General features: G+C 50.8%; 5 protein-coding genes across 5 annotated transcripts; 1 reads left to right on the forward strand and 4 right to left on the reverse strand.

Moving 5' to 3' along the window:
* Positions 1-184: 184 nt before the first annotated feature.
* Z518_09734 (uncharacterized protein) lies at positions 185-4,748 on the reverse strand (the record flags this gene model as incomplete). Its single annotated transcript, XM_013412351.1, has 2 exons — positions 185-451; positions 525-4,748. The coding sequence occupies 2 exons, from the start codon at positions 4,746-4,748 to the stop codon at positions 185-187; spliced, it is 4,491 nt and encodes a 1,496-aa protein (XP_013267805.1).
* A 325-nt stretch (positions 4,749-5,073) lies between these two features.
* Positions 5,074-7,509, reverse strand: Z518_09735 (uncharacterized protein; the record flags this gene model as incomplete). Its single annotated transcript, XM_013412352.1, has 1 exon — positions 5,074-7,509. The coding sequence occupies one exon, from the start codon at positions 7,507-7,509 to the stop codon at positions 5,074-5,076; it is 2,436 nt and encodes an 811-aa protein (XP_013267806.1).
* A 1,090-nt stretch (positions 7,510-8,599) lies between these two features.
* Positions 8,600-9,699, reverse strand: Z518_09736 (uncharacterized protein; the record flags this gene model as incomplete). Its single annotated transcript, XM_013412353.1, has 2 exons — positions 8,600-9,028; positions 9,097-9,699. The coding sequence occupies 2 exons, from the start codon at positions 9,697-9,699 to the stop codon at positions 8,600-8,602; spliced, it is 1,032 nt and encodes a 343-aa protein (XP_013267807.1).
* Positions 9,700-10,331: 632 nt separating this feature from the next.
* Positions 10,332-11,447, forward strand: Z518_09737 (uncharacterized protein; the record flags this gene model as incomplete). The annotated part of the gene is made up of 1 exon (XM_013412354.1): positions 10,332-11,447. The coding sequence occupies one exon, from the start codon at positions 10,332-10,334 to the stop codon at positions 11,445-11,447; it is 1,116 nt and encodes a 371-aa protein (XP_013267808.1).
* A 290-nt stretch (positions 11,448-11,737) lies between these two features.
* Positions 11,738-13,753, reverse strand: Z518_09738 (uncharacterized protein; the record flags this gene model as incomplete). The annotated part of the gene is made up of 3 exons (XM_013412355.1): positions 11,738-12,991; positions 13,257-13,484; positions 13,538-13,753. The coding sequence occupies 3 exons, from the start codon at positions 13,751-13,753 to the stop codon at positions 11,738-11,740; spliced, it is 1,698 nt and encodes a 565-aa protein (XP_013267809.1).
* Positions 13,754-13,974: the final 221 nt, after the last annotated feature.

Raw genomic sequence — 13,974 nt, forward strand, 5'->3', positions numbered from 1 at the left:
CACCCACGGACCACGGCCAATCCCTGAATTCATTTGCTGGACAACGCCCGCGTCCATCGGCATTCTAATGCCAATGATTGTGCCACATACAACGCAAATCAAATCCAGGCCGATATGCTGAATCTGCAGAAAACGCCTCGTCATATCGTATATACATTCATCCGCTATCCTGCCACCTCATCCATTATCGAATTGGCCCTGGCATCGTCCCTCTCCCATCGCCATTCGTCATTGTTCCTCGCGCTTGGTTCTGAATTTGATTCGGATTCTGATTCTGCATGCCCAAGGCAAGATAATCCCAATTCTCAACCGTCACGCTCTTGGTCATATGATTGACCTTGTAGATACCCACGAGCCGCTCCGCAAGTTCAAACATGTTGTTCCGCAGCGAAATGACAATGAACTGCGCATTCTTGGTACGCTCCTTGATGTACCCGGCCACAATCGAGACCTGTTGTTCTTGAAAGTTAGCAAAGGTGTCAGAGAGGTAAAAAAGAGTCAGAATGGAGACCGAGAATACTCACATTCCGGAAATCCAGTGCGGCATCAATTTCATCCATCACATAGAGCGGAGTGGGCCGATAGACATGCAAGGCAAACACCAATGCCAGCGAACTCAACGTCTTCTCTCCACCAGACAAGTTTCCAATATTCTTCCAGCTCTTCTTCGGCGGCATGACAGAAAACAAGATTCCCTCCGAGAATGGATCCAGACTGTCCACCAGCTCCAATTCCGCATTGCCGCCCAGTGTTATGAGCTGGTACATCGACTTCAAGTGCGAGGAAATGGTCGTGAAGCCAGTCATGAACTGCGTCAAACGCAGGTTCCGTAGATCAGTCAGCCGGGCTTTGGCGGCATCTCGTGTCTTGACGGCGTTTTTGAGGTCGCTAGTTCGGGATACAACTTCCTTGCATCTTCTGCGATACTCGGCAATCACCGATAGATCGATGCTCGAAACGTTTGAGACCTTTTCTTCAAGTGCCGCAATGGACGCCACAAGATGGTCTTTGGATTTGTCGAGAAGTTCATCACGGGTAAATGTTTGCAGTCGCCTCCTGGTCGGTTTGGCCGGTGACTCTGTTTTCTCGCTCCGGCCTTCTTCCTCGTCGATGTCCATCGCGTCAGGATCTACTTCGGGAGGAGCATCCGGCATTTCCTCTTCGTCATTTGGAGGTTCTGCCTGCTCTTGTTGTTCTTGTTCTCGTTCTCGCTCTTGATCTTGAGGCGTGTCCTCCAGGTCAGCAATATCATGTAAGGACAATTTGGACAGTTTCTCAGCCCAATAACGGCTTTTCTTGTTGTTGTCTGCCAGAACCTTTTGGTTCTCTTCGAGTTTGTTCTTCATCTCAATCTCGAGTGCTCTTGTCGAGTTCAGTTCGGAGGTGTGGGCATCGAGATCTTTCTTCAAAGCTGCAACTTCCTCTTTCATCGTCGCTTGTTCTTCCTGAGCTTGGTCTGCTTGAGCATTCAGCTCCGCAGCGCCGGATTTGTGCTTCTCAATATCCTCTTCAAGCCGTTCCAAATCCTTTGATAATGACTCAAGCTCCTTCTCCGCATCCGCCTTTGCCTTTTCGTTTTTGATCTTCAGCTTTTCGTTCTTCGTTTTGGCCACCTCAGCACTGGAGATATCATCATTAAGCATATCAATTCTTTCTTTCAAACCATCGACTCTGGCCTTCTGCGTTCGAAGTTGAATTCCGCCCACCTCCATGATCTTGTCTTGCAAAGCTTGAATCTCGGCCTCCACACTGGCGGTTTCAGCATGCAATTTCTCAAGCTCTCTGTTCATTGCCGCAATCTGACGCTCGAGTTCCTTGATCTGAGGATGATCAGCTGAAGTGCCAGCATGTTCTGCAATGAGATCTTGAACTCGCTTCTGTGCATCTGCAAGATTCCTCACGCAGTTCTCAACCTCCAGATTGATTTTCTGGGTGACTGTTTCAAGCTGTGGTATTTCCTGCTGCTTTTCCCGCAAACTAGCCTCGAGTTCCCTCTGTCTTGCTTGAAAGGCTTCAAATTGCTTCTCCAATTGGTCTCGTTCATTTTCAAGTTTCTGCACTTGTTCCTTTGTCGTATCAGAAGACAACTTTGACGACATCGCACCACGCGCAACGCGAGTGCCACCACCACTCATCGTACCTGAGACGTCAATCAATTGCCCATCAAGGGTGACCACTCGCCATCTCTTAGTGCCATAAGCAATGCGATTTGCTTGTTCAAGATCTTGTGCAACAAGCGTATTTTGCATGACACTATAAAACGCTTGGGCAAATCGTTGATCTTTGGGCCGGACGAGGTCGAAAAGACGGGGGACGCTTTCGGGGGTTTGAATTGGGGAGAGGTCTCGACGTGCCAACTTATCCAGCAGGATGAAGTTGGCTCGTCCAAGATTATTCTTGCGCAAGTACTCGATGCATTGTTGACCAACCTCGACATTATCCACCACCATGTTCTCCAGAGAAGGACAAGCTGTTGAAATGGCAACATCAAACTTCTCATCGATAGTACCCAGATTTCCCAGACGACCGTGGAAGCCATCGATCCGACCCGAATCTTTCAGACGGAGCAACCCTTTCAGAACGTTGCTTTGATTTTGGCTCGTCGCGAGGCTCGCACGCGCCTCGTCAGCTTTTTGTCGAGCGGAAGAGATCTGTGATCGAACTTCTGGCTCACTCGCAGCAAGTTTTTGTAGAGCATCTTGGATCTTCTTGACGTCCTTCTCTAAACGTGCTTTTTCATGCTTTCGTTGCTCTATTTCTTCGAGCTTCTCCGATCTGTTGGATTCGATGATTTCAATCTTCGCGTTGGCTTGGTCAATGGCTTTTTGTCCGCTATTCGCTTTCTCTTTGAGAATGTCGAGCTCCGACTGAGCCACCGCTATTGCAGACTGCTTCTGATTAATCTTCTCGCTCCAGGGTTCCAAAGACTTCTGCTTGGCGGCAATCTGGTCCGATAGACCCTGAGTCTTGCCTTTGAGATTATCCCTAATCAGAGCCAGCTCCTGCTCCTCTCGCTGCATTTTCTTTTCGAGATCAAGAACTTCGGCGCCTTTTCGCTGAATGTCATCTGCGTGTTTTTCAACCAGACTTTGAGCTTCAGAAGCCCCCAGTCGGCTGGACGTGGCAAGCTTATCCGCCTTTTTCTGCTTCCCGCTGATGAATTTTCGCTTTTCCTCAAATTTGACATTTTCTTTGTCACATTTAGCTAGTTCGTTGGTGAGCGCCTGGGCTTGTTTTTCGACGCGTTCATACTGCTTGATGGCGCTGTGGTAAGCGGTTTCGAGTTTTTGGATAGCCTCCTCGTTTCCAGCGTGCTTTTCGAGTTCGGCGTTGAGTTGTTCCTGGATTTGTTGGATGGCCTCCTCGGTCACCTTGTTATTGTCCTCGCACTCGGCCATGTAGATTTGGTACAGTGCAGACTGTTTCTCTGCCAGCTCGTTCTCGTCTCGAATAAATGCCAAAGCTTTGTTCTTCTTATCTTCAAGGCCATTCTTTTCTTTTTCAACATGTTGGACACGTCCCTGTTTCTCGATACAGACCTCGTTGAGACTTTCGAGCTCGACAGCTGCTTCTTCGATGGGAGTCTTGTACTTCGAGGTTCCGATGATGTCTTCCAGATACTCGAGCAATCCATCATCATGCTCATTGGCTGCTTTTGGTTTCATCTGGGCAATCGACTCGACTTCGCCTTGCAAGATCAAAAATCGTTTGTGGTCCAGGTCGATACCTTTGTCTTTCAGCAGTGTTGTCACAGTGGTGAAGTTTGTACTTCTGCCATTCAAATAGTAGTTGCTGGAATTATTTTTGAACGCTTTCCGGGAAATCACAAGCTGTGAATCGGGAACCACTTCGTGTTTTCCTCCGGGTAAATCGATGATTTCTTGGAAGTAGACCTCGACTTCACAATATTCCAAGTCTTGGTGTTGTGCAGAATTGTGGATAAGTGCTGATATTTTGCCCTGTCTCATTTTGCTCGCTCGGAAACCAAAGACGAAAAGTAGAGAGTCGATCACATTAGATTTACCAGAACCATTGGGTCCAACCACAGCAGAAAACGACACATGGAAAGGACCGACAACCTGCCGTCCAGCATAACTTTTGAAGTTGGTCATCACTAGTTGTTTGATGACCATCCTAGATTTTGGTCTTGTTGGCTCCTCTCCCGTTGGTTCTGCTGCCTGGGCTTTCGCTCGTACCACAATATCCATTGGTTTTTCCAAAGGTACATCCATTGCGCATGTTGTCTTGAGCATCTCTTGATTCAATTGTGGTTGGGCAGTCTTGTTCAAAACCTTGCCGGTGATGTCTTTCAGTGGTGTACACTGAACTTGTTCAGGCTCTGGAGAGGCCGACACCGCAGGAGGGGGTAACGCAGGGACTGGGGGAGTTATTGACGATCTTCGTCCTTTTCGGGGAGCCGTGCTCTTGCGTTTTCGTGGCGATGGGCTCTTAGTGGACGATGTAGGTTCGCTGGGGGTCACGCTTTCTTCTGGGTCAAACGTCGGCGAGGGCTCAATGCCTTCTTCGCCCGTCTTCACTCTGCGACCTCTCGCCGACTTTCTAGGTGATGAGCTGACACTCGCCATGGTCTGTCTTCTTGTCGACTTCCGTGGACTTCTTTTGGGAGCGGGTGTGAACTCTTCATCGTTGTCCTCTTTGATGAAGCTAAGCTCGTCATCAGATTCTTCGACCACGATAGTTTTGCGCGCCGCACGACGCGTCGGCCGCACTGGGGAATCAGCTGGCATTTTTTGCAAACAGTGAATCCAGAGAGTTGAGGTCTTTCAATGGGGGAGCTTGTTGAGGATGGCAGGTGCGAAACCAGGTTTGTTGACGGTGCCCAAAACGGAAATGGCATGCCAAGAAATAAGTTGTCGTAGTGGTGGGAACCCACTCCAGTACTAGGCGACGAAGATTTTCATAGCTCATTCTAACTATAATCACGTATTAAGATACTCATAAAACATCTATCTTTGGCTTCTTCCCACTCTCGGTATCATGATCATTCACCAGGCCCAGATTTGTGTTGAAAGGACGCTCTTTGCATTCTCTTTTTATTTCTTCTTTAATCCTCTAAAAAGGCCATACCCACTTTCTGATAGCCTCGGGATCGATACCCTCATGGAATGCTTCGTTTCGACACTTGATTTGTTCATTGAGCAGCTTCTCCCGGGCGCTTGCGCCCTTGTTGCCGAGTGCTGGCATTCTGTCCAATGCGTCTATGGCTAGACTGAATCTGTCGGTCTGGTTGCGGATGGCCAGCTCCAATGGCGTGTCAATGTTTCCTTTCTCATTGTATCCTCGGACATGCAGATTGTGCTGACCCTTTCTTCTGTAGGTGAGGCGGTGGATCAACCACGGGTAAGAGTGGAAATTGAAGATGACCGGCTTGTCGTCGGTGAAGATGGCCGTGAACTCTCGGTCAGTCATTCCATGTGGATGCTCACCGTGTGGGATAATCCTGAACAGGTCGACCACATTGACGAAGCGAATCTTCAGCTCGGGGATGTATTCACGAAGCAGAGCGGTGGCTGCGAGGGACTCCATAGTTGGAACATCACCACAAGACGCCATCACAACATCGGGCTCTTGACCTTGGTCGTTTGAGGCCCAATCCCAGATACCAGCTCCCTTGGTGCAGTGCTCGATGGCGGCTTCCATGTCGAGGTATTGCAGGTGATTCTGTTTGTCAGCAACGATGACATTGACATAGTTGCTGCTTCGAAGACAGTGATCCATACAGGACAGCAGGCAGTTCCCATCCGGTGGTAGATAAATACGGACCACTTCAGGGGACTTGTTGGCCACAACATCGAGGAAGCCGGGATCCTGATGGGTGAAGCCGTTGTGATCTTGACGCCAGACGGTCGCCGTCAGGAGGATGTTGAGGGAAGCAATCTTGGAACGCCATTCGACTTCGAGGCATTTTTCGATCCATTTGCAGTGTTGGTTGACCATCGAGTCAATGATGTGAATGAAAGGCTCGTAGCTGTTGAGTAAACCATGGCGGCCGGAAAGAACGTAACCTTCAAGCCAACCCTCGACGGTATGCTCACTGAGCATTTCCATGACACGGCCTTCGAAAGCCAAGTTGCCACCATCAGCGTCTTCGTCGAAATATTCGCCCATCCATACTTTCTTTCCAGCTTTGTAGACGGCGCCGAGCTTGTTGGATTCAGTCTCATCCGGTCCAAAGAGACGGAAGTTGGTCTGGTTCTTCTCAATAATATCACGAAGGAAGATGGCCATATTTGACATGCTCGGTGCCTCGGTGGTGCCTCCTCTCTTGACCTCAATCTTGTAGTCTCGGAAGTCGGGCATATGCAAGTGCTTCTTGAGCAACCCACCGTTGGCAACGGGATTGGCACTCATTCGTCTATTGCCCTCTGGAACCAATGCTTTCAATTCGGGAATCAACTTCCCGTCCTCCGTGAAGTACTTCTCAGGCGTATAACTCTTCATCCAATCTTCCAAAACCTTCAGGTGCTCGGGGCTGGAGGCCACATCGGGCAGAGGAATCTGATGGGATCGCCAGAAGCCTTCGAGATAATGGCCGTCGACCGTGCGTGGACCGGTCCAGCCTTTGGGGCTTCGAAGAATAACCATGGGCCACAGGGGACGGAATGCCTTGCCAGATTCCCGTGCTTTCTTCTGGTGTGCGCGGATCTCTACCACACATTTCTCCAGAGTAGCCGCCATGGCGTGGTGCATGCTCATTGGATCACTTCCTTCGACAAAGTACGGCGTCCAGCCGTAACCAACGAACAATGCTTCGAGCTCCTTGTGGCTGACACGGGCCAGGATGGTGGGGTTGTTGATTTTGTAACCATTCAGATGAAGTACGGGCAAGACGGCGCCGTCGGTAATGGGGTTGAGAAACTTGGTGCTATGCCAACTAGTTGCCAACGGTCCGGTCTCGGACTCTCCATCACCCACCATGGTCAAAGCAATCAGATCTGGATGATCGAAGACGGCGCCAAAGGCGTGGGAAATACTGTATCCCAGCTCACCTCCTTCGTGTAAGGAACCAGGGGTCTCCGGAGTGGCGTGGCTGCCAATGCCTCCGGGAAATGAAAATTGTTTGAAGAATCGACGCATGCCCTCGACATCTTCCGACTTGTCTGGATAGACCTCACTGTAAACACCCTCGAGATAGGACTGGGAAATGACCGCTGGAGCACCATGGCCGGGCCCAGAGATGAAGATACTGTCAATGTCATATTTCTTGATGAGGCGGTTGAAATGGACATAGGCGAACACTTGACCGGCGTCTGAGCCCCAATGGCCAAGGAGTCGTGCTTTGAGGTGTTCGACTTTAAGAGGTTCTTTCAACAATGGGTTCTTCCTCAAGTAAAGCATCCCAAGGCAGAGGTAGAGACTGGCTCGCATGTAGTCGTCGATGAGTTTCAATTCGGCCTCACTGAGAACGGTGTCCTTGACGGTGGACCGGGCTTTGCCAAAAGGCGAAATGCTCTCGACGGAGAGATCTGCGTCGGCTGCGGGAGCCATGGTGAGGTGGACACGGGGAGGCGGTTGCAGGTGTTGGGGTTGATCGATGGGGGGGGAAATTTGGTTGAACGTGGGCTACGGATGACGGGTAAACTGAGAAGCCGGGAGAAGTCCGGGGGAAGAGGAAGCAAGAGGTGAAGAGGTACAAGAGGGAAGAAGTGAAGGTATAAATATGAAAAGCAGTCAAAAGCCAATTACTGCAAAAGCCCTGAGAGTGCACCTTACGTTACAACTTGAGACTTTTACGACGACGGGCAGGCACCGTGTTATCAATCCATCCACCATTCACCGTCTTTGATCGTCATCACCATCAGCTCCCATCAGTCGACAACATAGCTTCAGTCGTCATCTTTGGCCTAGGCTTTGCCTTCTGGGTGGCCCGTGTTAGATCCTAGATGGGCTCATTCTGAGATCCATTCCCTGCACGTGGCTCGAGATGGTAAGAAGAGCTGCACCGTCAGGCTGACTGTTTCGCAAGGCAGCTTGTGCATCGAGCTCGTCGTCGCTACAGCTAGCCTCAGAGGCCATGTGTAAGGAGCTCTCAAGAGCTTGTGGGCGGGGCAGAGTTTGCTGACATGGTCCCGATTGGAAGCCCAGCAGCAGACCAGCAGCTTTGAGGATCAGGAGATGTCCAAAGTCTAAAAGAGTCTGGAGCATGTGGGCTGTTGAGAAAAGGAACAATGACAAAAGTGGTGTGAGGATATGCGAGGATGCATCCCTGCACCTATCAACACCATAACCCAGCAGCTAGAGGCTGTTTGCAAGCTTCCCACTGGCCATCGCAGCTACCAACTCGGCCGCAAAAATGGCTCGACTGCATACCTTTCCCGCCCTCCTTCGTCAAACGTCATCCTCAGTTACAAGTTCTGTTTCCCTGATGCAACGTCTGAAGCTTTTGTGCATCTGAGTGACCACAACAGAGAAAACCACGCAGCCACTAAGCCACCTCCATCTGTCAAATTCCGCACTTTCACTTAGCTTTAAATTTTCGCACCCGGGCGAAAGGCTGTGGTCCGATCGACGCTCATCCAATGGATTCTTGCCAAAACACTGCGATGCAAAAGGCGGTCGAGCTTCCATCTTCACAAACTCATACATTCGGATGTGGCTCTGTGTCGAGGATGGCACTCCAGTCTTGTTGTTTCATCCATTCGTGAATCTCTTCCGGTCGATCCTTAAATCCCAGATCTCGAGGCTCAATAACAGCAGGATCACGACCGGCAAATCCAAATTCCGCACTGTAAGTAGCACTTAGAAGCTCTTCTCCATCTACAGGGAACTTGTTTTTGAATTCATTCAAAGTCACTTGGCGACACTCGATCTGTTGATTCAAAGCCTTACCCCAGATTTGCGCCATTTCGGCCCAGGATAAGCTAGCTGTGTATGCGAGCAGGGTTTTGCCGGGATCTAAGTCCACCAGAGCCTTGACAAACGGGCCGGTGTCCTGGCCTGTAACTATGAAAGGATGCTTCGCCTCGGGCGGACACAGTCGTTCGATTAAAAATGATCCATCCTTTCGCTTTGAGCCACGGAGTCAGTCGTGATGGCTGCCGCGATAGGGATGCGATGGCCTTTGGCGCTACTCACCTTCACGGGTCTCATCATTTTGGACAGAAGAATATTACTGGCGTAAAAGCCCACGAAAATTACGCTCATCTTATTGGCCAGGCCAGGGTGGTGGTCTCGGATGTATTCTGTCACGACAGCCTTGGAATCGAAATGGTAGATATGAGAATATTTCCCCTTGGAGTATTCCTTGCAACTCGGTAAGGCACTCCAGATGAAGCGTTCCAGGCGATCCCCTACTTGCGAGGCTGCACGGGCAATGTTCTGGCCTTGCTGAATCTCATCGTCATAAGCCCATCGTCGCAGTGAGTCTCCCGGGTTGGGTCCCGTGGCATGCTTTTCTCGAATCTCAGGGTCGAAAAACGGTGCCCAGTAATCGGTCACCGCAAAGATTGCCGTGGTGTTTGTGAAAGCCCGCCTGAGTGAATCCACATCATGGGTGTCGGCCGTGACAATTTCAATTCTCGGTGAGAGCGCTGCCAATGCTTGAACTTTGCTTGAGGATGGATTTCTGGTGACCGCCCGGATCTTCCATTCGGGAAATTTGAGGAAGGTCTTGACGACAGAGGAGCCCTGAGTTCCTGTTGCTCCCAGGACTGTGATGATTTTGTCAGACGATACCATTGGGGGAGGCCTGATAATATGCAAGGCCAGGAGTTGCCCATTGAAACCAGCATTATATCGATATCTGTGAGCATCGGCAAATGGACATGTTCTGTATTAGTCAGCCGACCCCCATGACCAAAACCCCCTGTCATCTTTTATTTGTCTTGCCCTTGTTGTCAGCAATTGGGGGGAAGCATCCCGTCTTCCTCGAGGTCGCGGCCCGCCATGATTGAATTGAGTAAAAAACCCCCCCTTTATACGGTACAAGAAATGACAGAGATGTGATTGGTCGTGTTTACTCTCTTGCCTAAAGGGGCAAATTGATTGTTTTCAGCATCAACTGCGGGGCACTGAAGTTCGACTCGGACTTGAGCACGATAAGGACACGATCAGAGCATCAGGTTCGATGCTAAACCGTGCTTGCCATTCTCTCTTTCCTTAATCGAAGCATCTAATATACTGCAACCCATCGACGCGTTTCTGACTCGCTGTGAATGGCCACGAGGCACGTCTAGTCCCCATTGAGAGCCTCGGGCAATCTCTATATAAGGGTAATCAATCCATCCACTTCACCCTCCCTTCTGTCCCTCCCTCGCTCAACGAAGAAGAACAAGAAGAAGCAGCAAGCGTCCCCCTCGACTTACTTCACAATGTCCACTACCACTACCACCATCACCCAGGAGACCGTTCCCTCCTCTGATCCTCAATACTATGGCAAACTCCGCTACATCCCCCAGGGACAGACGCCAACTCCTTCTGCCCATAACTTCCACCTGCCGGCCATCGCTGAGTTCGGCGACGTTCGTCTACAGCCATTGATCGACATGCGCCCTGTGCCCACCGTAGCAGAACTTCCCCACGCCAAAGAGGGCGCCGCCCAATTACCCACCCACGGCTTCACTGCCGTCAGGCACCCTACTACAATGAACTCTGCGCCCTTCACCCGCGCCAGCTGGAATGACCCCAAACTGTTGAAGCAATACTACGTGCCAGACACCGAGGAAATGGTTAAGCAAATAACGGGTGCAAAAACAGTCATCACTGAAGCCCTCCTCCTCCGCAGCGCAATCTGGTCTGAAGAAGACGCGCTGGCAACCCACGCCGGACACGGGCAGAAGAAAGAAACCGAACAAGAGAAGGAAAAATCCCAAGAAGAAACGGATTTGGAGCTCGGTTTCCCCCAATTCATTGGCTTTTCTCCCACAACAGGCGGCGCCAGTCCAGCACCCAAGGTCCACTTGGATTATGCTCCCAACGGAGCTCGCACTCACTTGCGAAAATACCATCCAACCATGACGGCAGCTGCGAAAGATATCATCGCTGCCGAAGACAGCCTCCTCTCCCAAGGCAAATCTCTCCGTGAGTCGTACGCCGCCTCCAAGCTCGGCCCCCGCTGGGCACTATATTCCATCTGGCGCCCACTGAAACGTGTACACCGGGACCCGCTCGCACTGGGCGACGCTCGCACGTTCCTAGAATCCGACTACGTCCCCGTCATCGTCAAGACTCCTAACCTAGGCATCCCCGAGACATCGACGCACGACACCGAAAGTTATCTGGCCCACTGGTCCGAAGGGCAAAAGTGGTATTTCATCTCTCACCAGGAGCCCGAGGAAGTCCTAGTTATTAGCCTGTTCGATTCCGACAGAGACAAAGACACCGTGGCCGCTGGTGGCACCTTGCATAGCAGCGTCGATCTTCCTGGTACGGAGGGTGAGGAGCCCCGCGAGAGTTTGGAGTTGAGATGCTTGGCCATTTGGGAGTGAATCGTTTGAATAAACGGTAGGATTGGAGCGATGATTTTGGGGAGTTTGGCCATAGAATTAAAGTTGAGTGAGAATATCCTATCCCATTCGGGACCCTTATGATCGTGCCATTTTGATTCTCTTCCATCTCGCTTTCCGCGCTGACGATGCGCAAGACCAAAGATTCACTACCCAAGTAGTAATTCCGTCTGACTCTGGTCCCTCCTCCTCGTGGTATAAATCTCACCCCAATAGCGCCATATAGCAGAGCAGATCCAAGTCTCGTCGTGACTCGTTGATTTGTCACTTCATCATTGACGAATCGCAGCGCCAATCCCGCTGAGGTATTTGCAGCGCGCCTGTACAGTCGTGGTGACGTTTTCCATGGCCGTCGTGCGCAAAGTATCGAAGAGCATCCTCCGCCAGACCGCCGCTTCCGAGTCCAAGCTCCAATCACTACCGTCCCCATCGCCATGATTGGCAGTAAACTGGTCCCAAACAGGAGCACCGGCCGACCGATGGACGTTGGGATCCAGTGACCGAACAAAACTCACCCAATACGCTTGCATGAGAGGGACGATCCAGGCATTCGATTTGCCGGTACGATAACTCGCCGGGACGCCGCCGCGAACATTTGCAGGGCCCCAGATGGCGCCGAGTTCGACAGTGTGAGGGACTCCCAAGCCAGCAGCGATTTGCGCTGGATCACGCACGTTGTATCGGTAGTTCCAATTCCCAGGTGCACCATGACGAGCAAAGGCGCTGGAGATGAACAGATTCGGACACATATATCGTATGTCCCCATACGCGTTCGACACCTGACGCCACCAGGGACCCGAGTGGGGAAATGTAGGACCATGGTTGGGAAAGAGGGTGTTTATGCGCTCCAAATGTTCGAAGGTGAGAAAGGGAAACTGGTCGTGGAGGAACGTATTGGACTGTGCCAAATTTGAGGTCGAGCGGGGTGTGAAGACAGTGCCACCATTTGTGTCGTCGCCAAATATTACAGGGACTCGAATGAAAGAGCCTGAATCAAAAGCTAAGTAGGTGTAGTTTTGAATCAGGTCATGGTCGAGCACCGGATTCCACATATACAAGGGCGGGTTTTGAGTACCAGGATAGGGCGTGTTGAAGTTTTGGGTTTGCAGTTCAGAGGCACTCTTGGAGCGAAGACAGCTTAATGTGGTCTCATGGAGGTTGCCCTCATCGGCATGTATTGTTGGGCCGGTACGATTGGCGCACCCTAAGCGCATGGTAAAAATATCGTATTGATATTGACACTCCTCGATCGTCAGGATTGTCGCAAAGCTGACTGATTCTGCGGCAGCCGCAACAAACAACCCATCATTTCGGCCGCCATACGCGGTCAAATGAAGAGCGATCGATGCCGCACCTGCAGAATCGCCACCAAGTACGACGTGGTCTGGATCACCGCCGAACTCGGTAATATATTTCTGGACCCATTCTAAAGCTTTGCGTTGATCCTTGAGACCATTGTTGACACTCGCCGTTGCAGAATCACGGATTTCGCGACTAGCTATGAACCCATAAGGACCGACACGGTACTGATGTTCTCTCAAAACTCGTGTCAGCAATCTGGTCGCACTATGATTCAAGGAGATCGAAATGGAAAAGGGTTCGGGTCTGATAGATTAAGGTATTTCTGGGGAAAGAGTATGTATAGTCCTTCCTGTACGAAGTCCCTTAAACCCCATGCTTCTTGAATCTATACACATGCACGACTTCGCAAGAAATAGCTTAACTGACACAAGGAGAGACGGAGGAAACGACTGTCTCAGACAGTCCGGTCCAAGGCTTCAGAGAACGTACGTTGAATGTCACCACAAGCATTTCGTGAGCGGAAACAGTGATCAGGCCGCTGCCATTGTAATTTGCGTTCGCGTTGTAGTTAAATCCACCACCTTGGATGAAGAAGTAAACCGGTAGCTTCGATCTGCTTGTGGCGCGCGTTGGAGCGTAGACGTCGATGAAGAGACAGTCTTCGGAGCTCGCGGGATTGTGTGGATCCTCTGCGGTTCCCAGACAGACGAGTCCATGCTGTGAGAGGGTTACTATGCGAAGCGTAGGTGCGGTAGAGACAATCACGCTACCTTCTCAGCAGCCTGAATACCATGAAGGACCGGAGGATCTTGAGGTGAGGCAAACCTCAGCTCACCAACCGGTGCTGAAGCATATCGCATTCCTAGCCATTGGGTAACCCCATTCGAGAGAGCGGTGCCACGGTAAGAAGCATAGTTGAGACGGACCAACGGAGGGACGGCTAGCACCGTTGAAAGCAAATAGACCAGTATCAATAACGAACGCATGACGCTTTCATTGCCAGTAAGCCGGAGAAGAATGACGTCGATTTTATCTGGTAAGCGAGGAGCGCGCTTGCATTTTAAAAATATAGGAATCCATCTTGTTGACAGTATGGAAAGCCAGGGTGCAAGTCAACAACGCCTTGATTATTGTATACGCAGTCATTCCACAATTCCGCGCTGCGTTTGTCATTGACTACTTAGATCGTTGTCGAAACGGCGTCATC

Source organism: Rhinocladiella mackenziei (genome assembly GCF_000835555.1).
Source record: "Rhinocladiella mackenziei CBS 650.93 unplaced genomic scaffold supercont1.8, whole genome shotgun sequence".
Lineage (NCBI taxonomy): Eukaryota > Fungi > Ascomycota > Eurotiomycetes > Chaetothyriales > Herpotrichiellaceae > Rhinocladiella > Rhinocladiella mackenziei.